The 21,213-nt window shown below is 46.4% G+C and overlaps 1 protein-coding gene and 1 long non-coding RNA gene across 5 annotated transcripts in view; one reads left to right on the top strand and one right to left on the bottom strand.

The window, feature by feature from the left end:
- The window catches only part of ARHGEF26 (Rho guanine nucleotide exchange factor 26), a 144,275-nt gene that overhangs the window by 116,806 nt on the left and 6,256 nt on the right, over positions 1 to 21,213 (top strand). For 2 of the 4 annotated variants that reach the window (XR_010840596.1, XR_010840597.1), the window contains exons 13-15: positions 13,894 to 13,961; positions 15,250 to 15,354; positions 15,789 to 15,991. Coding sequence is in view for 2 of the 4 variants with exons in the window: in XM_067033529.1 (XP_066889630.1) it covers positions 13,894 to 13,961; positions 15,250 to 15,354 (173 nt within the window). In the remaining 2 variants the exon portion in view is untranslated. The remainder of the gene's footprint in view (positions 1 to 13,893; positions 13,962 to 15,249; positions 15,355 to 15,788; positions 15,992 to 21,213) is intronic. The other 2 variants (XM_067033529.1, XM_059063643.2) reach the window with 1 other exon arrangement.
- On the bottom strand, positions 590 to 19,566 carry LOC136794218 (uncharacterized). The gene is made up of 3 exons (XR_010840599.1): positions 19,385 to 19,566; positions 16,086 to 16,222; positions 590 to 1,085 (listed from the first exon to the last, which is right to left on the bottom strand). It is a non-coding gene; the product is annotated as an uncharacterized lncRNA (long non-coding RNA).

Genomic DNA, 21,213 nt, shown 5'->3' with positions numbered 1-21,213 from the left:
ACACCAGGGAAGTCCCCATTTTTCTATAATTTTAGGTAAATAAAATTGTATAGTATGTACTAGTTTTTCTCTGGCTCTTTCCCTCAGTATAATTAATTTGAGATTCACCCATGTAGTTGTGTGTATTTAGAGTTCATTCTTTTTTATTGCTAAGTTGTATGTTCCACTGTGTGAATGTAACATAATTCTGTTTATCCATTCATCTTTTTTTTTTTTTTTTTTTTTTTTTTGCGGTACACGGGCCTCTCACTGTTGTGGCCTCTCCCGTTGCGGAGCACAGGCTCCGGACGCGCATGCGCAGCGGCCACAGCTCACGGGCCCAGCCGCTCCGCGGCACGTGGGATCTTCCCGGACGGGGGCACGAACCCGCGTCCCCTGCATCGGCAGGCGGACTCTCAACCACTGCGCCACCAGGGAAGCCTGAATGCTTCATTTAAAAAAAAATTTTTATTTTTGCGGTACGCGGGCCTCTCACTGTCGCGGCCTCTCCCGTCGCGGAGCGCAGGCTCCGGACGCGCAGGCGCAGCGGCCATGGCTCACGGGCCCAGCCGCTCCGCGGTACGTGGGATCTTCCCGGACCGGGGCTCGAACCCGCGTCCCCCGCATCGGCAGGCGGGCTCTCAACCGCTGCGCCACCAGGGGAGCCCAAGCCATCCTTTTTGTGCCTGCAGTTTCACCAGCAGTTAGTAGGCAGTCCATCCTCACACAGGATGAAGGGAACGGGGGGCTTAATTGTCAAGTCCACCCGGGCTGCTACTGAACCAGACTCGGGTCAGCTTGCCCGTGCTCAGTAACGCCGATCTACTGACACCGGGGGGTGGTGAAGGGAAGCGCAGCGTTTATTGTAAAGGCACCAGTACGAGGAGGATGGGTGACTCGCACTCTAAAAACCCCCACGTCCCCGAAGGAAAGGCCACGTGAGGGAGGGGGTCGCAGGGGATGTGATCAGCCCGCGCACAGTTCTCTGAGGGGCTGGTGTTGAGGTAACAGGGCGGTTGACATTATGAATCCTTAGGTGCCAGTCGGTCTGGGGGCTCATGATCATCAAGTGGTTCAGTTCTTCCATTTGGTGGTGGTTTCAGCATCTGTAGGACAACTCAGGAAATGTGCATCAGATAGTGTTACCTAGGTACTTCAGAGAGGAGCAGAAACAGAGGGTCTTGGCGGGGTCGGGGTGATGTCTGTCTTGGGAAGGCCCTGTAGGGTCCTGTTGGGTTACACTGCAATTTTGTCCATTTAGAGATAGCTGACCAGTTTGTTTGGAAACTGGAAACCTCCTCTTAGAACAATCATCACAGGCAGGTATTGTGTTGGGTCAGAGGGTGGAACAGTGGAGGGAAAGGAGAAGTTCCCTAATTCTTGGTCCTCTGGGGCTCCTACACCGTCTCCCACTTGGCTCCTACATGGTGTGGTTGAAATGGACCAGCAGATCTTGAATAACAGCCCTAAGACTGTAACAGAATCTTAGCGCAAGCCAACCCAAAGGGATAATCTCCACTTTTTAAGAGTATTTTAACAGGGTCCCTGGATTGTTAGAGAGATACAAGAAAAGAAAAAGAAGGAAAAAAGCCATCCACATAAAAACGCTAAATGCTCATTTCATGGTTTTTGGCACTAGAAGTAACTTTTCCAAGGGTGAAGCAAACCAAGAGGGCGCAGGGTGATAGAAAGCTATTTGAGATTTTAAAACAGCCGAAAGAAAGAGAGTATTCCAAATTTGCTCAACAGCTAACAGAGGGAATGAATAAGAAAAGGAGCGTCATGCTCTGTGTTTGTTTATAAAACAAAGAAATACCTCTTCCTAAGGTCCCAGAATTCTTCCAGGAAACTGCTGGAAAGCCCTGCTGCATTCCAAGGATGCTGTTCTGTGTTTTCCCCTCTGGGGAGGGCACCTCCGGTGGGTGCAGTGCTTGCTGGTCTGTGCAGGTGACCAGCAGGAGACACACCCAAGACCAGGGCTGAGGAAGGCATTTCTTTGACTCTAAAAATGATTAAATCCCTTGGCCTGTGAAGACAGACCTAGACCTCTTCTGTTTGGGGAAGCCTCTCGTAAAAAAGAGAATTTAGTATGTCTGACCTTTGGATCTTAAAGGACTTTGAGGATGAAAAAGTCTTAAACACTTTGGAGATTACTGCTTATTATAAAGAATTCTCAGAAATGCAGATTTTATTTTGTCTTTTTTAGTAAGGGAGAAAGTGTTGTTGGTTTCGCTTTACGTTTTCCTTTGCTCTGTGTTTATAAGGATTGTTTGCTCTTTATCAGCAGAGCTTTTCCTGTCTCATTCATAATTTATGTAATCTCTTCTGCTGGTTTCTGCGATTATTCCAAGAGAGTAGGCTGTAAATCGGCATGTCCAGTTTTTACGCCAAGGCTAGATCCTTTCCTGGGACGTTCTGTAGTCTTTGTTCCACCCTCTTGCCTTTTGATCTTGCCATGGACTGAATGGATGTTCATTTCCTCAATGAGTAATGTTCTCAGAATATCTACTTATGTCACCCGTAAACCCATGGGTATGACTCATATTTGTAGTTCTTTAATTAATAGCAAGAGAACATTCCAGAAGGGGCAGAGAGGCAGCTGTTTCCTTGGGTATGGAAGGAGTGACTCCCTCACTCCCTCCCCCGCCCCAACTCAATTACAGTTAAAGTAAATAACTGGACAAACACTTTTAAACCTACAAGGCATAAAGTATCATTGGTGCTGAAGGAAAATATATGACAGCCAGGATGCACTTTCCTTAAAAGAAAACAACACAACATAACAAAAAAAAAACCCAATCAGCTTTCAGAAGTCTAGCGAGTCGTTACATGCTGTATTTGGAAATGTGCAGGCCAGCTCTGGGTTACCTGGTTTTGAGCAGTCAAGAGTTTCGGCCTGTGTAGAATGTTTTCTTTGCTTCTAAGATTTGCCAAATGTATAGGTGAGTATGTTTTTTAACTTTTCTGTCTTTTATGTTCTACATGGTTAAAATGGTCCATTAGCAATCTAGGTGAGAAGGTTTTCACCACCACCCAGGCCTTGAGTAATTGCAGAATTTCAGACCAGTCGATTACATTCTTTGGCTACTTACTCTTCGGTTTGAAAAAGAATAGGGTTTGTACCTAAATATTTACCTTCTTTGCAAAACTGTTCTTAGTAGAGGCACCTGGGGTTATACGGAATGTGAAATCAGCGGAAGGAACGGTGCAGCTCTTTGGCACAAGGACGGTTCAACTATTATAAGGCAGTGAAGTTGTGGAAGAACAGATCGATAGCTTTGATTACATAAAGAATGCAGACAAGCTCACCCAAAGGAAATGGGGCAAAGGCTTAGTGAGCATCTGGGATGGGCCAGGCACAGGGCCAGCTAGAGAGCATGAAGGGAGCCTTGCGTGTTTCTAGAGAAGGATGGTGCTTCAGAGCTGAAGCATATAAGTAAGACAGGTGACTGTACATCTCGGTTTCTTTGGGATCGGTGTTATGTCTATTGTTCTGGCAAAATTAAGAATAGCACCCTCTTTGACTTTCCAAAGTGTCTTTAGACGATAAAATATGTCGTGACCCTAATTATAGGTCTGTAATCCAAGTCCCTCAGTTTTCTCCCAGATGTAAGATGAGACTCAAAAAGGTGAAGTGATTTGCCTAAAGTCACACAGGAGGTGAGTTACTGCCAAAATGGGACTAGACCTCGACCTTCCTGAATCTGATATTCTTTCTAATAACAAATTTTAAGCTTCTGAGAAGCTGCCATCTCGGAGACTATTCCACCCCCATCTCGCTGCTCAGCTTGGCCTTGTTCTGGCTCTGGAAGGGAAACTCCAGGAAGCTAGTTGCTATTAAATGTGAAAAACTACTAAAATGTGACTTTTTAAGTTCATGGACTTAAAATGCAAAAGTTTGTGGTAAATTTAAGGCATCATACGGTTTGAAATAGTTTGTAATAAAATGCTGCATAGACGTTGCATCCCTCAAATTATCTTCCATTTAAACGTGCTTTTTTGTTCCGTGGCCTATGTTTTTCCTACTTCCTGGAATGCCCTTCTCGGACCTCCTCGAATTACCACGTATCTTACTTCTCAGGGCTCACGCCAAGTGCCAAGTCTTTGCTCTACAAGGAAGCCCCTCAGCGCTGCTCCTGGGATCTTGTCCCCGAGAATCCCAAGTGCTTGCTGTGTGTGCCCCTCTTGTTCGTTCATTTTCTTCCTCCTGTTTTCCATCTTGCCTACCCTCTGCTGTACTACTTCTGGCCCCCAACCCAGCCCTAAGTCTCCCCTTCCCTTTTCAGCTGCACTTCTCAAGAGAGCAGCTTTCATTTCTCCCTGTTTACTCAGTGAACTTTTATTGTGCACCTGCATCCTTTCAGGTGCTATTCTAAGTGCTGGGGTGTAGCAGTGAACGGTGCAGAGACCAGACCCCTGCCCTCTGGGGGCTTCTGTTCCACTGAAGAACCTATGCCTCTGTGCCTCCTGCCCTCAAGGAGGTGACTTTGGTGGCACTGAACTTTTGCCGGTCTGCCTGGGCGGATGGCCTACAGTGAACTGGGATGGTGGGAGAGCATTTCTTCATCCAATTTAAAAAATAAATAAGTGCAGTGGAAACGGTAAAGCCAGGAATGTATTCCGGAGTGTTAAGTGCTGGGATGGGGATCTGTCCTCTAAACTGGACGGCAGAGGAAGACTTCTCCAGGTGACATTTGGGACTGAGCCCTGAGCGCCTGGAAGGAATCCATCCATGGGAAAATGCAGGGCCAGAACGGTCCAGGCAGAGGGCACAGCAAGTGCCAAACTCCTAGGGAAACAAGTTCGAGGCCATCAAACTTGGCTTGAACGTAGTGAAATTGGCTAGATCAGAATTAGCCAGGGAGAGAGTGGGCGGTTGAGAGGCTGGTGGAGCCCAGAGCATTTTATTTATTTATTTATTTTAAATTTTTTAATACATTTATTTATTTTTATAAATTTATTATTTTTTTTGTCTGTGTTGGGTCTTCATTTCTGTGCATGGGCTTTTCTCTAGTTGCGGCGAGCGGGGGCGCTCTTCATCGCGGTGCGCGGGCCTCTCACTGTCGCGGCCTCTCTTGTTGCGGAGCACGGGCTCCAGACGCGCAGGCTCAGTAATTGTGGCTCACGGGCCCAGCCGCTCCGCGGCATGTGGGATCCTCGTGGACCAGGGATCGAACCCGCGTCCCCTGCACTGGCAGGCGGATTCTCAACCACTGCGCCACCAGGGAAGCCCTACAGAGCATTCTAGAGCCGAGTTATTCCAGTGTGGTCTGTGGGCTGCCAGGCCTCAAACTGCTACTGGCCCGGCTTGGGGGAAGCAGTCAAAAACTTACAGCAGTTTGACATTTCTGCAGCATCAAAGCATGTGATTATTTTATCAGTAACTCATTTTTATTGTATTTGAGAACACCTGGTCCACAATCAACTGGAGCAGAGGTGGGCGTTGGGGGTGGTGAAGACCAGTTCTTCACCCCAGATATTTTGAGAAGCACTGGTTTAGAGCCTCCTAGGCTGGAATGGGATGCTCCATGGAAGACTGGTGTGGTCACAGGAGTTTCAGTGAGGAGAGCAGTTAGGGTCCTGTTGCATTAGTCCAGGGGAGTCTTTTAATGATTTTTTAAAAACTTATTTATTTTTGGCTGCACTGGGTCTTCGTTGCAGTGCGCAGGCTTCCCATTGCGGTGGCTTCTCTTGTTGCAGAGCACGGGCTCTAGAGTGCAGGCTCAGTAGTTGTGATGCACGGGCTCAGTAGCTGTGGCACGCGGGCTCAGCAGTTGTGGCTCGCGGGCTCTAGAGCACGGGCTCAGTAGTTGTGGCGCACGGGCTTAGTTGCTCCGCGGCATGTGGGATCTTCCCGGACCGGGGCTCGAACCCATGTCCCTTGCATTGGAAGGTGGGTTCTCAACCACTGCGCCACCAGGGAAGTCCCAGTCCAGGGGAGTCTTAATGTTGGAATGGACTGTGGTCTGTGCGAGGAGATGGAATCCTAACATTGTGGAGGTGGAGACAACAGGACCAACTGAAGGACAGGATGAGTTGGGGTGGCTGTGAGTGAAAGAGAGGAATCGATGATGCTTTGGGTTTTTTGCTTGAGCAGCTGACGCCCTATATTGAGTTACTCCTCGACCGTCTTCAGTACGGCGTCTTCCTCTGCCACCCAGCTGAGGGCGCTCCATCAGAAGATGAGCAGTGGCTCCCTAGGTACCACACCCAACAGTCCAGCCTTCAACTTTCTTTACCTCTAATATCATTTAATTTTGTGAGCTGCCCAGCTCTCTGACGCTGACCGCCTTTCTGAGACGTTCTCAAGCTGTTATCTGTGTGCTCTTAGTTTTTCTCCCACATGTAACCTTCCCTGTTCACTTCCCCTTCAGAAATGCAGCCCGTCTGGAACCAGTCATCACCAGTACACTCTGCTTTCCCTGACACACACACGTCTGTAAATGGTACCCTTGACACCATTTCACGTTACCCAGTCTGGACACTTGGTGTCATTTCTGATGCTTCTAGATCTGAACAGATCCATCCTGGACTGCTGCTTCTTGTATGAAACGCTGTTGCATCTTCCCACGTTTCCATCCCACTACCTCCTCCCCAGGGCAACCCAAAGCCATACATCCTTTATCTTTTTTTCTTTTTTTTTTTTTTTTTGCGATACCCGGGCCTCTCACTGTCGTGGCCTCTCCCGTTGCGGAGCACAGGCTCCGGACGCGCAGGCTCAGCGGCCATGGCTCACGGGCCCAGCCGCTCCACGGCTTGTGGGATCTTCCCAGACTGGAGCATGAACCCGTGTCCCCTGCATCGGCAGGCGGATTCTCAACTGCTGCACCACCAGGGACGCCCCATCCTTTATCTTTTGAACCACCCTCAAAGCCTCCTAACCATTCTTCTCTCCAATCAGTTCTTCACGGTTTTATTACTAATCCCGATACTCAGCTTCAGTTTTGTCCTTTTCTCACTTTGTATGTAGCAGGTTCCCAGTAGATATTTTTTGAAATTGCCCTACAATTAATAAAATTTGCTTTTCTATATCCAAGGCAAGGTAGACTAGTATCAGCAGGTAGAGAAATACTGCTCCTCTATCAGTCTCTCTTCGCTGGGGTTTTGTTTGTTTGTTTTGTTTTGTGCTGCTAGAGCAAGTTTTATCTAAATTCCACTTGTTTTTCAACATTTGCTGTCAAGGACGTGGTTAAACTTTTTTTTTTTTTGCATGTACCTCTAAGCCATACTGTGTTGTATCTGTTTGCTTGTTAAAGATCTTAAGTCATTGCATTATTAATGAGACAGTGGTTGGTGGGAAATACAGAAGCTTATTTACCCTTGATAAAAGGACAAGGGAGGAATGTTTTACTAATGTCACTTTTCCCTCTGGGCCTTGCGAGAGGAATGTTCAAGGCCGAGAGCCTCCTTTGTCTGCCTTCATTAAAATGAAGCCCAGACAGCTGCAGCTGGCACAGAGCAACGCCGTGGCAAGTGGCGTCCTTGGCTTCCTGTGTCCCTAGTGGAATTTGGATGGCATTTGGGTCCAGCCTGTGCAGAGATGAGACATAAGGACATGTTCAGTAATGAACGAAAACTTTCTTCACCCGTTCTATTTAGCTATGAGATATAATCACCTTAAGTGGTAAGCAAAGGCCCTCCCTTCTCAAAATTTGTCTCACCAATTGAACCAGACGTCTAATAGTCCTGTCAGCCATTCTGGCAACCCCATCCTGGCCCTCCTGAGAAAGGGGCATTGTTTGCGGGCGGTCTTTCTCTCTCTTCCTGCTTCTGTTAATGATTTAATTAACAGGAAGTAAATAGGATGGGATAAAACTGTAAATAGTACGTCTGACATACTCTTCATCCTTTTAAGAAAAATCCACATATAGAGATCACAATTTGTATGGAAAAAAATGTATTTATTACAGATTGTCGTGTTTTTTTCTTCCTTGAATCTGGAATCTATGTCCAGTAATCTTTTACGTTTGTACCGTGCCCGTCAAGATACTTAAATCAGGCTTCCCTGGTGGTGCAGTGGTTGAGAGTCCGCCTGCCGATGCAGGGGACACGGGTTCGTGCCCCGGTCCGGGAGGATCCCACGTGCCGCGGAGCGGCTGGGCCCGTGAGCCGTGGCCGCTGCGCCTGCGCGTCCGGAGCCTGTGCTCCGCAACGGGAGAGGCCACAACAGTGAGAGGCCCGCGTACCGCAAACAAACAAACAAAAAAAAAGATACTTAAATCTTTGGTGATTCCTTATCACTGACCTCCAGTAAAACAGGAGAGCAGGTGACGGTGTGGGTCTTTTTCCAAAGAAACAGGTAGTTGACGCATTTAAGGTTAACTTCAGGATTCTGGACCAGACTAGGTCTCATGAGCTGTTTGATACGATAAACAGGAAACAGTTAATTTAACTATATAACATGTCATGGAATCTAAATTTCTACCACTCTTAGTGGGCTAGGGGAACTACTTTGCTTTGCTTAGATTTTTTTAAATTAGTAAGTTGAGCTGGTGTCCAGCTTTATAAGGCTTTGTTGCACAGCATTCATGAGGACGATTTTTGCCCTGTGGGTTTTCTTTAATGGATCTGCTGAATGAGCTCATCTCGTTGAACTGAGTGTGTGAGAGAATGAACAAAGACAGCAATCTCCGTGATCCTCCTTGGGAAGACGTTTTCCCCAAAGGCCCTGGGTACAGGAGTCTCACAAGGAACCACAGGTAAATTTGTAGGCTGTGAAACGGAGCACAAAAGGTACACATCTGGTCAAATGCCGTTTTCAAAGGGATAGAAGGAAGGTTAAACAGCAGCTGAGGTCTCCTCACTTCTACTGAAAATCCAGGGAGACCCCCCTCCAATGGTGAAGCCCTTTGTGGGTGTTTATTCCATTCCGTCTCATTCACAGTCCTACCTCTGTTTCAGAGCCTGCTTTCTACTTTCTTAGTGTGGATCTGTGTTTTCTAGCAGACGCCCGGTATGCAATGCGAAGTCCAGCTTGGCTGTATCTTCAATCTTTGTGTAATTAGGTTTCAACCTACGGTGCTTAATCAGTCATATGAGGGACGGGACAAGGGGCTGAGTCCTGAGCGGGGAGCTGTAGGTGCACCATTTCATGCCACGCAGAGAGAAGGGACTGCGCTTCCAGATATTTATGTTGAAAGGGTCTCTTCGCAACTCTCCGATGGGTTTTATTTGGAGGGCGCCGTCCCCGCACGTCGCGCCGTGTGTTGGATTCTGTGTGCGTCTGTCTGTCTGCTCCCTCATCGAAGGAAGGCTCTGAAGAGCAAGAGGGAGGCCCCATTTTCCTCCCTGGGCAGCCCCAGCCTGGCTCAGCGCTCCTGCAAAGGCGGGGACTTGGTGAACGTTGTCTGAAGGAAGGAGGGGTCAGGAGCGCCTTAGAAGTTGATCTGCCCCAGGTCACCATCAGCGGCATTGCCGATTCTGGCACTTTGGGCAAAAGGGAAATCTCAGTAAGCTGGGTGTGGCACGGACTGTGAATTCGTGTTGACTGTCTCACCTCGTCCCTGGAGGAAACAGCTGTGTGTGAGCCTTGGACTTGATATCTAAATTTAATAATGGCAGTATGTCTAGGCCCGGGGTTTTCTTGTTCTTAGAGTTCCATTTTATGTGGAGTGAGTCTCCTCCCTGCTCCAGAGATGCAGTGCTTTCTGCCTCGTGATGGGAGGGAGCTCCTTGGCACGGCTCTTGGAAGCCCTGGGTAATGTCGTGTGGTTTTGATGGCATCTCAGAGGGGGTGGGATTGATTCAACTGAAGCCATTTCAAGCAGCGGCTCCTTTCGGCGAGGCAGCAAGGACTGTCTCGCTCTGTCCTCTGCAGCCCCTGGTGGGGGGGGGGGGTTGCCATGTCGAAGGGATGCCATTAGCATCCAGGCAGCATGCTACAGGAGTGAAAGATTTCACCTGGACGTCTAGGCTACAGGGCGAGGCTGCCCCTAAAAGCGGCCACTCAAGTGCCAGAGACGGTCCACGGCTGGGAGATCTGACTTGAAGGACTGCAGACGGCAGTTAGGGCCATGTGGACATGTCATGGAAAGCCAAAGATGAGTCTGACGTGTCTGGGTATGGCACGTGGAGACGCAAATGGATCGTTTGAGGTTACTCTTGGCGAACAGCTCTTCCTTCCATCCTTAAGATATTGTTTAGCTTTCAATTGCCTTTGTACTTTGGAAATTCTAGTTGAGCCTGAATTTTAAAAATCTTACCCAACAGAGATACCAAAGATGTAAGTGTTTGCTTGGGATTATCTGAAAGGAGGTTGTGCTTTACTTGTTCCTTATAAAACCACCCTGGAGCCTTTTGTCCTCTATTAGAGAGAGACAACGTTTTTAAAAGACAGTGTCATCAGTTTTTACATGAACTGTGCATATTACTACTTGACTCACCAGCTTGACCAGGGCCCAGCCTCATTTTCTTCTTTTAAGTAAGTCTGTCTTTCACCAGACTGCAGTTTCCACCCTTCCTGCCATCCCTCGTTACTCTGTGAGCTCCTGCTAGGGGAGCTCCACCTCTTTGATCCCCGGCTGCCTGGCTTATATTCTGACTCTACCACTTAGCAGTTTTACTGTGAGCAGGCACTTAACAGTTCAGCCTTCAGCTGCATCCTCTGAAAAAAATTGGGAATAATAACGGTAATACTTGCAAGACGGTTGTAAAGGTTAGACTAGGGCTTCCCGGGTGGCGCAGTGGTTGAGAGTCCGCCTGCCGATGCGGGGGACGCGGGTTCGTGCCCCGGTCCGGGAGGATCCCACGTGCCGCGGAGCGGCTGGGCCCGTGAGCCGTGGCCGCTGAGCCTGCGCGTCCGGAGCCTGTGCTCCGCAACGGGAGAGGCCACAGCGGTGAGAGGCCCGCCAAAAAAAAAAAAGTTAGACTAGGTGGTACTCGCCAAATACAAAAAAGCACAGTACCTGGCATATATGTGATCCCCTATGCTATTTAGAACAAGATCCAGTTACCGTCCTTGGGGAGTTTATGACCCAGTCAGAGAAACAGACGAGTCCATAAAAGATCGGGGGTGGGGTGGGGGTCAATGAGTAGTAGTGATTTATGCGAGGTCAGGGTTTACAGAGCTCCTGTTATGTGCAGGCAGTTATGGAGATAAGGTGCCTGGCTTCAGCAGGCCTACAGCTGCCGGGCAGTGTGACAGAGCTGTGCAGAGGGGGGCGTGGGAACAGGATTATCAAGAACGGGATGGGGACGGAAGTGTGGGTTCACGCATCAGAGGCGGCCACCTGGAGGAGGTGAGGCTTGTGTTTTCAATGTTGAGTAGATGTGTTGAACAAAAGAAGCCAGATACCAAAGTGGACAATATTATAGGATTGCATTTTCATAAAGTTCAAGATTGGCAAAACTTGTCTATGTGATGGAAACCAGAACAGCAGTTACCTTTGCAGGAGGTTATTGATTGGAAAGGGACAAAAAAGGAACCTCCTGGCACGTCTGTCTTGATCTGTGGGCACGTGTACGCGGTGGTACCTAAGTAAACACAGATCTGTATACACTGAAGATTAGTGCAGTGTTTTATCTTATGTGTGTGTTCTTCAATAAAGCAATCAAATGGGCACAGCTTGGTAAAAACAGGGGGAAGGTGGTACTTGAGAGTGAGAAGAACAAATAGGAAAGGTGTGGAAGAGCATGTTGGGTTCCAGACTGTAAGAAGTCTGCTCTGTCTGGATGGAAGGATGGATACACGTCGGGGAGTGAAGATACAGTGATGGTGAGAAGCATCTTTTAGGTGCAGGCCGTTGTGGGAGAAAAAACATTTTTTTTCTCCAAGTTTTTTTGTTTAAAGTACCCGGCATAAAGGCATCCCTTTAAGTACAGCTGATTCACAGTGCAGTGCCAATCTCTGCTGTATAACAGTGACTCAGTTTTACACACGCTTACATTCTTTTATTAATATTCTTTTCCATTACGGTTTATCCCAGGAGATTGGATATAGTTCCCTGTGCTCTACAGTAGGACCTGTTGTTTGTCCATTCCAACTATAATAGTTTGCATCTACCAACCCCAAATTCCCAATCCATCTCTCCCTTTCCTCCCTCCCCCTGGCAACCCACAAGTCTGATCTCTATATCTGTGAGTCTGTTTTAGAGATAGGTTCATTTGTGCCATATTTTAGATTTCACATATAAGTGATATCATATGGTATGTGTCTCTTTCTGACTTACTTCACTTAGTATGATAATCTCTGGGTCCATCCATGTTGCTGCAAATGGCATTATTTCCTCCTTTTTTATGGCTGAGTAATATTCCATCGTATATATGTACCACATCTTCTTTATCCAGTCATCTGTCGATAGACATTCAGGTTGCCTTTGTGTCTCGGTTATTGTAAATAGTGCTGAAATGAACACTGGGGTGCATGTATCTTTTTGAATTTGAGTTTTGTCCAGGTATATGCTCAGGAGTGGGATTGCTGGATCATATGTTCTATTTTTAGTTTTCTGAGAAACCTCCATACTGTTCTCCATAGTGGCTGCACCAATTTACATCCCCACCAGCAGTGTAGGAGGGTTCCCTTTTCTCCACACCCTCTGCAGCATTTGTGATTTGTAGACTGTTTAATGGTGGCCATTCTGACCGGTGTGAGGTGGTACCTCACTGCAGTTTTGATTTGCATTTCTCTAATAATTAGCGATGTTGAGCGTCTTTTCTTTGTGCCTGTTGGCCCTCTGTATGTCTTCTTTGGAGAAATGTCTCTATTTAGATCTTCTGCCCATATTTTGATTGGGTTGTTTCTTTTTTGATATTGAGTTGCATGAGCTGTTCGTATATTTTGGAGATTAAGCCCTTGTCAGTTGCATCATTTGCAAATATTTTCTCCCATTCCATAGGTTGTCTTTTTTCTTTTTTTTCTGGTTTCCTTTGCTGTGCAAAAGCTTGTAAGTTTGATTAGGTTCCATTTCTTTTTTAGAATTTTTACTTTTTATTTCTATAAGGCATCCCTTCTTAAGAAGGTACAGTGGCACAGTAGAAACTGACCTTCGTTTGGTTCTCTTACCTCCGAACTTCTGTGCAGTCTTCTCATCCCTTAAACAGGCTTTTGGGAAGCTTACAGGAAATAATGGGTGTCAAGTGCTGTATCTGCCATGTAAATGCTTCTTAAAAGGTTTTCAAGTGTGTATGTGTGTGTGGTTTATTTAATCACAGTACTAATACTTGACTTTCCAGATCAAAAACCTGGTTACTATATTATGGAGTAATGCTTGCTCACCTGAAACTTTTGATCCTTTAGTTAAATAATTATTCTGTTTCATGGAATTGTAGCTTAATATTGTCTAACAGCTTTTGGTTGTTTTTTACCTTAAAAAAATTTTTTTTCCTGTAATCACTAAATTATTTTAAGCATTTGAGAACAAAGAATTTCTATTTCACTAAGGCTCATATTGGGCAACATGTGTTGTACTAGGAACAGAACAACTTTAAATAATGTCAGGCTTCTCATTTATTTGGAAATGGGTTGAGTGTGAGGGAAGGAGAAGAGGGGAGGGAGTGGTAAGGGACTGATTTACTAGGATTTTTTTAATGAAATATACTTTTTTGAAATGTTAAACATCAGATAGTGAGCGTATGAAATACCTTTTTGTGATTACAGTGTATTAGTGTAATCAGATATTTGTTAAATGTTAAACTGTTATATGAGAAATTCCACTTAATAACAAGCTAAATTCATTCAGAATCTTTTGACAATGACTCGTTTGAGTCCTATTTGAGATTTCCCAGATGATCATTTTTATTTGTATTAACTGTTTTTCATTTTTAAATAACTCTTACCCTAGCTTTGAAGGCTAGCCAGTTACCTCTCTAGAGAATGTCTGCCCTGTTTTCGGGGAAAGCCTTTGCATTCTAGAACATACTTCATTCTGTGTCTAAGCACCGCTGAATCTCTCAACCGGCTCTGCCCTCTGTGTTTAGGAGCGAGCGAGCCCGCTGGATAACTGCCCTGGGACATAGCAGCGGGAAGCAGCCCCCGGACCGAACCTGTAAGTACCTGGCGGGCCGGCTGCTCTGGAACATGGAGGGCTCTGCCCCCTGCTGGTTGCTGCGTGATTAGTGGTTAACCTCCACAGTACCTGCTTTGTACGTTTTCTCCCAAGATTTCCTTCCTGCTGCCCCACCTCAGCTCTGGATGCCCCCTGCTTTGGAAGTCAAGGGGACTGAATTCAAAGTGCAGTTCTTTTCTGTGTAAACGTGGCAGATCACTGCATAGCCTTTCCGAGTCTCTGAAATCGTCTGCAAATTAGGTGATTATATACAACATGGGGTTATGACAGTGAGGATTAAGTTAAATTTACATTGAAAGCCCTGCTTATACTGTAAGGCTCTTAAATTTCTAGCTGTTGTTGATGGGCAATAGTAGCATGTTTAAACCTTCTCCATACTGACAGTGTGAATCGAAGCTGAAATGGATTTTTAACCTTAAGGTAAATTACTTTACCCTTCCTTTTGACCGTTTTAAAAAAAATTAAAGTAATATTAAAAAATATATTTTATTCTTCTAGGGAACTGGGAACTGGTACAGTAAAGATTAGTGTCACCTGCTAAGCATCTTGTTACGCTGCTCTGGATGATTCTAGCTGGAAGGTCAAATTCAAAGAATCAGGGCAGCAAAAGTGGATATTCTGGAGCACTCAAAAATCACAGTTTTAAGCTTAGAGTTAGAGCTAAAGTGACTGGTTTGAAAGTTCTCTAGAATCAATTTTCATATTTTAAAAAACCGAGTAAAAACTCAGGCCACCCAGTAGAAAAGTCACTGAAGTAAAAATTGCTTTGTTATGATCGAGAATTTGGGGCAAACTAAAATGTTTTCTATCTAACTTTTGCTTGGAGCTCCTTTTATTTCTAAACTTCTCCGGCAGCTTCTGTGTGCTGTTGGGTAGGCTGGGGAACACCCTGGATGAGAGCCAGGAGAACGGGACAGATGTTGGATTTTATCCTCATGGCCTCGGCACATACCTAATCTGTCTTGACTCCGTTTCCCCAACGCACAGTGACTGTTTTCTGCTCTACTGTGTGATGTATCTAATGACTTCTTACCAAGGCTATTTTTGAGGGGATTCATGTATCGTAAAAGGCCTCTCTCGATTCTGAGCTTCTAAAATCCTAAAGCTCTTCCTGGGAAAGATTTTCTGCTTTTTAGGAGGCTACCTTGTTTCTATCTGTGCTGGCTGTGACTGCACAGAAAGACTAAGTGAATGCAGATTATTGATTTGTACCTGTTTTGTTTTTCCACTGCTACCGGAAGTTCATTATGTCCCCTTTCGCCCTCAGCACTGACCCAAGTGGAAGTCATTAGATCGTTTACTGCCAAGCAGCCCGATGAACTCTCCCTGCAGGTGGCGGACGTGGTCCTCCTTTATCAGTGTGTCAGCGATGGTGAGTGGCCGTGTCCTGATGGGGGCGCTGGTGGCCCAGCGTTCACGGTCTCATTTTGTCATCACTGCTCGTATCCCCTGTCCCTTTGGTTTCCTCTTATGCGCCTGCCTCTCCTTTATCTACACTTCATTGCTTCTAAATGTTTTTTTAATAGGATCTGGTCACACGGTTGTTATTCAAAAGGAACATGAAATGCTTTCCTTCCTTCCCAGTCCCCCAGTGACCTAGTTCTCATCTCCAGAGGTTCTTCCTTCCTCACTTAGAAAATAAAAGTCAGTTGGGAGACAAGATGGCAGAGTAGAAGGACTCTAAGCTCACCTCCTCTCACGAGCACACGAAAATCACAGCTAATTGCTGAACAACCATTGATTTAAAAAAAAAAAAAAAAAAAAAAAAGACTGGAACCTACCAAAAAAGATTTTCTATATCCAAAGGCGTGGAGAAGAAACCTAACGGAAGGAGTACTTCCCAGGACTTCCACTGCCAGTGTCCCTGTCCCCGCGGTGAGCCACAGCCTCCCCCAGCTCTGCAGGAGACCCTCCAACACTAGCAGGCAATGCACCCTTACCGCTTGCGCCCTGGACGGCTTGCCCCCGCTCCCCGCTGAAGACCACCACCGCGATGCAATCTTTTGCAGGTGAGTGTGCTGCAGTGTACAGGGCCTCCAAGCCAGGCCTTCTTCTACCCTGCCCACCGCGCAAAGACTCCCAGATGGAGGGCAGTCAGCGTACCTAGGATGTCGAAGCACCCGCCGCTCTCCAGCCGGTGTTTCCTGTACAGGTTCTTCAAGACCTTGGTGCTGCCAAGGCGTTTGAAGCGGCTCTTCCCTTTATTGTAGAACCACTCCAGAGACCGGGTCCTCAGAACCCTGAGGACAACACAGAATTAGAAAACAGAACATTAGCATTAAAGGACAGAATTATGAAATGGTGGATTGCAAAGGTTGCCACGGTACTTCGCAGCTCCTTCCGTCAAGAGGTGGTCTCTACTCCTTGGATCTGGGCTGGCCTTGTGACTTGCTCTGATCACAGAGACTGGTGGAAGTGATGCTGTGTGAGTCCAGAGCCTGGCAGCTTCCTCTCTTGCTGTTCGTGGAAGCCCTGCTACCCGTCGCCATGTGAACGAGCCCAAGATAGCCTCTGGGATGACAAGAGACACTTGGCCCAGTCCCCCCTCTTGCCCCAGCTAACAGCCAGCCAAGCCCTAGACAGGTGAGTGAGGCCACCGACTGCCGGTTGACTGAAGACGCATGAGTGACCCTGGGTGAGACCAGCAGAAGAACCACGCACCTGAGTCCCTCCAAAGAGCAAGCTGATAAATGCTCGCCATGTGAAGCCACCAGCTGACACGTCTGTTTAATGGCAGGCTTTATATTTGACACTCTTACTGCATCAACACCATTTCTAATTCAGCTTGTGAGGATAAAAAGCACAGGTGAGGCCCTGGGCTCTATGGCAGCACTCTGCAGCCTCTTTCTCCTTCAGCCTGAAGCACTGTGGGAAGGTGGTTTCCTGGTCCGTGCTATGATGCTCGGTACAAATCACTGACACGACGCTTCTCCTTTCTGCCTGACCACAACATGTTTCTAAACCCCTCCCATTTTAAGAATAGCTTTGGGGGTTATTTTCTTACTATGAACGTAGTGACGCATACTCATTTTAAAAGCTCAGAGAAGCAAAATGAATATAAATTCTTCTAAGTCAGTGGAGGAACAAGCACACATTTAGCTGCTCTTCCTCCCCAGATGCCAGTGAAATGTGAGAAGATATCCAAAGGGAAAGAATCTATAGAGCTGAGATGCGGATCAGAAATTTTCTAGATATCTGGAAAATTCTACATTTTGAAGAGTGACAGCATAAAGGTAACAGAACGTTGTCCTACAAAGCAGGCAGAAGGGCTGGGACTCACAGCCTGAGAGGCCCACTTTCAAGCTGATTGATGGGGACTCCGCCGGCGGCCCAGTGGTCAAGAGTCCGCTCTCCAGTGCAGGGGACGCCGGTTCCATCCCTGGTTGGGGAACTAAGATCCCACATGCCCTGGGGCAACTACATCTGCGTGCGCCACAACGACGGAGCTCATGCACCTCAATGAGAGAGCCTGTGCGCTGCAAACTACAGAGCCCATGGGTCCTGGAGCCCGCACACCACAGCTAGAGAGAAACCTGCACGCCTCAACGAAGAGCCAACACAGCCAAAAAGAAGAAGAAAACAAAAAACAAAAGTAAATAAAGTTGATTGATGATGAGTACTCAGCCATAAGAAAGAATGAAATGGTGCCGTTTGCAGCAATACGGAGGAACTGTATTCATTATGCTAAGTGAAATAAGTCAGAGAAAGACAAATACTGTATATTACTTATAAGTGGAATCTAAAAAATACAACAAACTAGTGAGTAAAATGAAAAAGAAGCAGACACACAGAAGAAGACTGTCCTTGGAAATCGTAACCTCCAGGCTTATGATTTGAGAGCTTTAAAGGCACAAAAGGACTGTGACTGTAGAAGAGAAATATTCGGCAGGCTGCCTCTGCCGCACACCACTCTGCTCTCTGAGCAGCTGACCTCCGCAAAGGTGCTGCTGCAGGGCTCTGCGTTGCAGGTGGACAGGTCCACGGGGTAGGGGTGGACGATAGTGGTTATTGTACCCCTCGTTCTTCTTTGTCTTTTGGGACACTCCCCCTCCTTCCCAACTGAGTCTACGTTTTTCTGGAAAGGCTGGCCCCTCCTCCTGGAAGCCTTGGGGGGTAGTCACGTGACTCAGACCTGCCAATCAAGGTCTGAGGTGGGACTTTTACTGCTGTTGGAAAGAGATGCTCCCTTTCTGCTGGACTGGCTTAGTGGCAGAATGAAAGCCTGGGCTGCTGGGGCCACCTTGGCCATGACTTGGGGGTTATTTGTGATCTTCTGAACACAAGCAGATCTGACGGCGGGAAGGAAAAGGATCCTGTTGATGTACTTTGAACATCTGGATCTACCCAAGCCTGAGGTCAACCCTTGGACTCTTCCATTACACGAGCCAATAAAATTCTCTCTTTTGTTTAAGAAAAAAAGAAACCTAATGAGATGGTAGGAGGGGTGCGCTCGTGATATAATCAAATCCCATACCCTGCCCAAGCGGGCGACCCACAAACTGGAGAACAATTATATCACAGGAGTTTTCCCACAGAAGTGAGAGTTCTGAGCCCCATGTCAGGCTCCCCAGCGTGGGGGTCCGGCATATAGGAGGAGGAGCCCCCAGAGCATTTGGCTTTGAAAGCCAGTGGAGCTTGAGTGCAGGAGCTCCACAGGAAAGGGGGAAACAGAGACTTTACTCTTAGAGGGCTCACACAAGGTCTCGTGTGCACCAGGACCCAGGGCAAAAGCAGATCTGGCCCAGGCTCCTATGAAGTCACTACCTGTGGGTCTTGGAGGGGCTCCTTGGAAGTGGGGGTTGGCTCTGGCTCACTGTGGGGACAGAGACCCTGGTGGCAGACATACTGGGCTACATTCAACCACATGAACAGTCCTGGTGGATGACTGACATATTGGTTCATTAGTACCAAGACCTGGCTCCACCCAACAGCCTGTCAGTTCCAGTAGTGGGACACCTCAGGCCAAACGACCAACAGGGCGGGAACACAGCCCCACCGATCAGCAGACAGGCCACCTAAAGACTTCCTGAACCCACAGAGACCTCTAGACACACCCCATGACACGGCCCTGCCTCCAGAGGGCCAAGACCCAGCCCGCTTCACCAGAGGCAGACACCAGAAGCAAGAAAGCTACGATCCAGCAGCCTGCAGAACCGAGTACACAAATGCAGATCAGAACCTACCCTGAGACCAGTTGGTCCCTGGCCCTTGGGTGATAAGAGGGGAGTGAACTGCTGAAACACACAGGACATCCCCTATAGAGGGCCACTTCTCCAGTGTTGAGAAACATAACTAACTTCCTCATACATAAAAATACAAATAGAAATTTAAACAAAGTGAGATGGCAGAGGAATATGTTCCAGAAGGAAGGAACAAGATAAAAGCCCAGAAAAACAACTTACCTGAAGTGGAGATAGGCAATCTACCTAAGAAAGAATTCCAAGTGATGATCGTAAAGATGATCCAAGAGAGCTTCCCTGGTGGCGCAGTGGTTGAGAATCTGCCTGCCGATGCAGGGGACACGGGTTCATGCCCCAGTCTGGGAAGATGCCATATGCGGAGCGGCTGGGCCCGTGAGCCATGGCCGCTGAGCCTGCACGTCCAGAGCCTGTGCTCTGCAACGGGAGAGACCACGACAGTGAGAGGTCCGCGTACTGCAAAAAAAAAAAAAAAAAAAAAAGATGACCCAAGAATGTGGGAAAAGAACGGATGCACAGAGCTAGAAGTTACAAGAAGTTTTTAACAAAGAGAAAAGATAAGAACAACCAAACAGTTGAAGAATACAGTAATTGAAATGAAAAGCGCACCTAGAAGGAATCAATAGCAGAATAAATGAGGCAGAAGAATTTATAAGTGAGCTGGAAGACAGAGTGGTAGAAATCACTGCTACAGACAGAAGAAAAAAGAATGAAAAGAAATGAAGACAGTTCAAGAGACCTGGGACAACATCAAATGCACCAACATTTGCATTATAGGGGTCCCAGAAGAAGAGAGAAAGGTCCTGAGAAGATATTTTAAGAGATAATAGCTGAAAAATTCCCTAACACAGAAAGGAAACAGTCACTCAAGTCCAGGAAGCACAGAGTCCCATACAGGATAAACCCAAGGAAGAAGACACCAAGACACACAGTAATCAAACTGACAAAAATGAAAGATATAAGAGAATCCTCATAAGGTTATCAGCTGATTTTTCAGCAGAAACTCTGCAAACCAGAAGGGTGTGGCACGGTATATTTAAAGTGATGGAAAAACGTACAACCAAGGATACTCTACCCAGCAAGGTTCTCATTTAGATTTGATGGAGAAGTCAAAAGCTTTACAGACAGGCAAAAGCTAAGAGAATTGAGCACCCCCAAACCAGCTTTACAACAAATGCTAAAGGAACTGCTCTAGGCAACAAAGAAAAGGCTACAACTAGAAACAAGAAAATTACAAAATGGGAAAGCTTACCAGTAAAGGCAAACTTACAGTAAAGGTAGGAAATCATCCACACAGAAATATGATATCTAAATCAGTAATCATGAGAGGAGGAGAGTACAAATGAGGGATATATGGAATGCAGTTGAAATTAAGAGATCAGCAACTTAAAACAATCATGTATATATATGGACTGCTATATCAAAACCTCATGGTAACCACAAACGAAAAATGTGTAATAGATATACACACAAAAAAGAAAAAGGAATCCAAACACAACACTAAAGATAGTCATCAGATCACGAGAACAAAAGAGAAAAGGAAAAAGACCTACAAAAACAAATCCAAAACAATTAAAATAGCAATAAGAATACACATATCGTTACCTTAAACATAAATGGATTAAGACATAGGTTGGCTGAATGGATACAAAAACAAGACCCATATACAGGCTGTCTACAAGAGACCCACTTCAGATCTAGAGACATGTACAGACTGAAAGTGAGGGGATGGAAAAGGGAATTCCACGCAAAAGGATTTCCAAATCAAAACAAAGCTGGAGTACCAATACTCATATCAGACAAAATGGACTTTTAAAATAAAGACTGTTACAAAAGACAAAAAAGGACACTACATAATGATCAAGGGATCAATCCAAGAAGAAGATAGAACAATTGTAAATAGATATGCACTCAGCATAGGATCATCTCAATATATAAGGCAAATGCTAACAGCTATAAAGGGAGAAACTGACAGTAACACTACAATAGTGGGGGACTTTAACACCGCACATCAATGGACTGATCATTCAGAC

This window comes from Kogia breviceps, chromosome 5 (assembly GCF_026419965.1).
Source record: "Kogia breviceps isolate mKogBre1 chromosome 5, mKogBre1 haplotype 1, whole genome shotgun sequence".
NCBI classification, from domain to species: domain Eukaryota; kingdom Metazoa; phylum Chordata; class Mammalia; order Artiodactyla; family Physeteridae; genus Kogia; species Kogia breviceps.
This window is presented reverse-complemented; position numbering and strand designations above follow the sequence as displayed.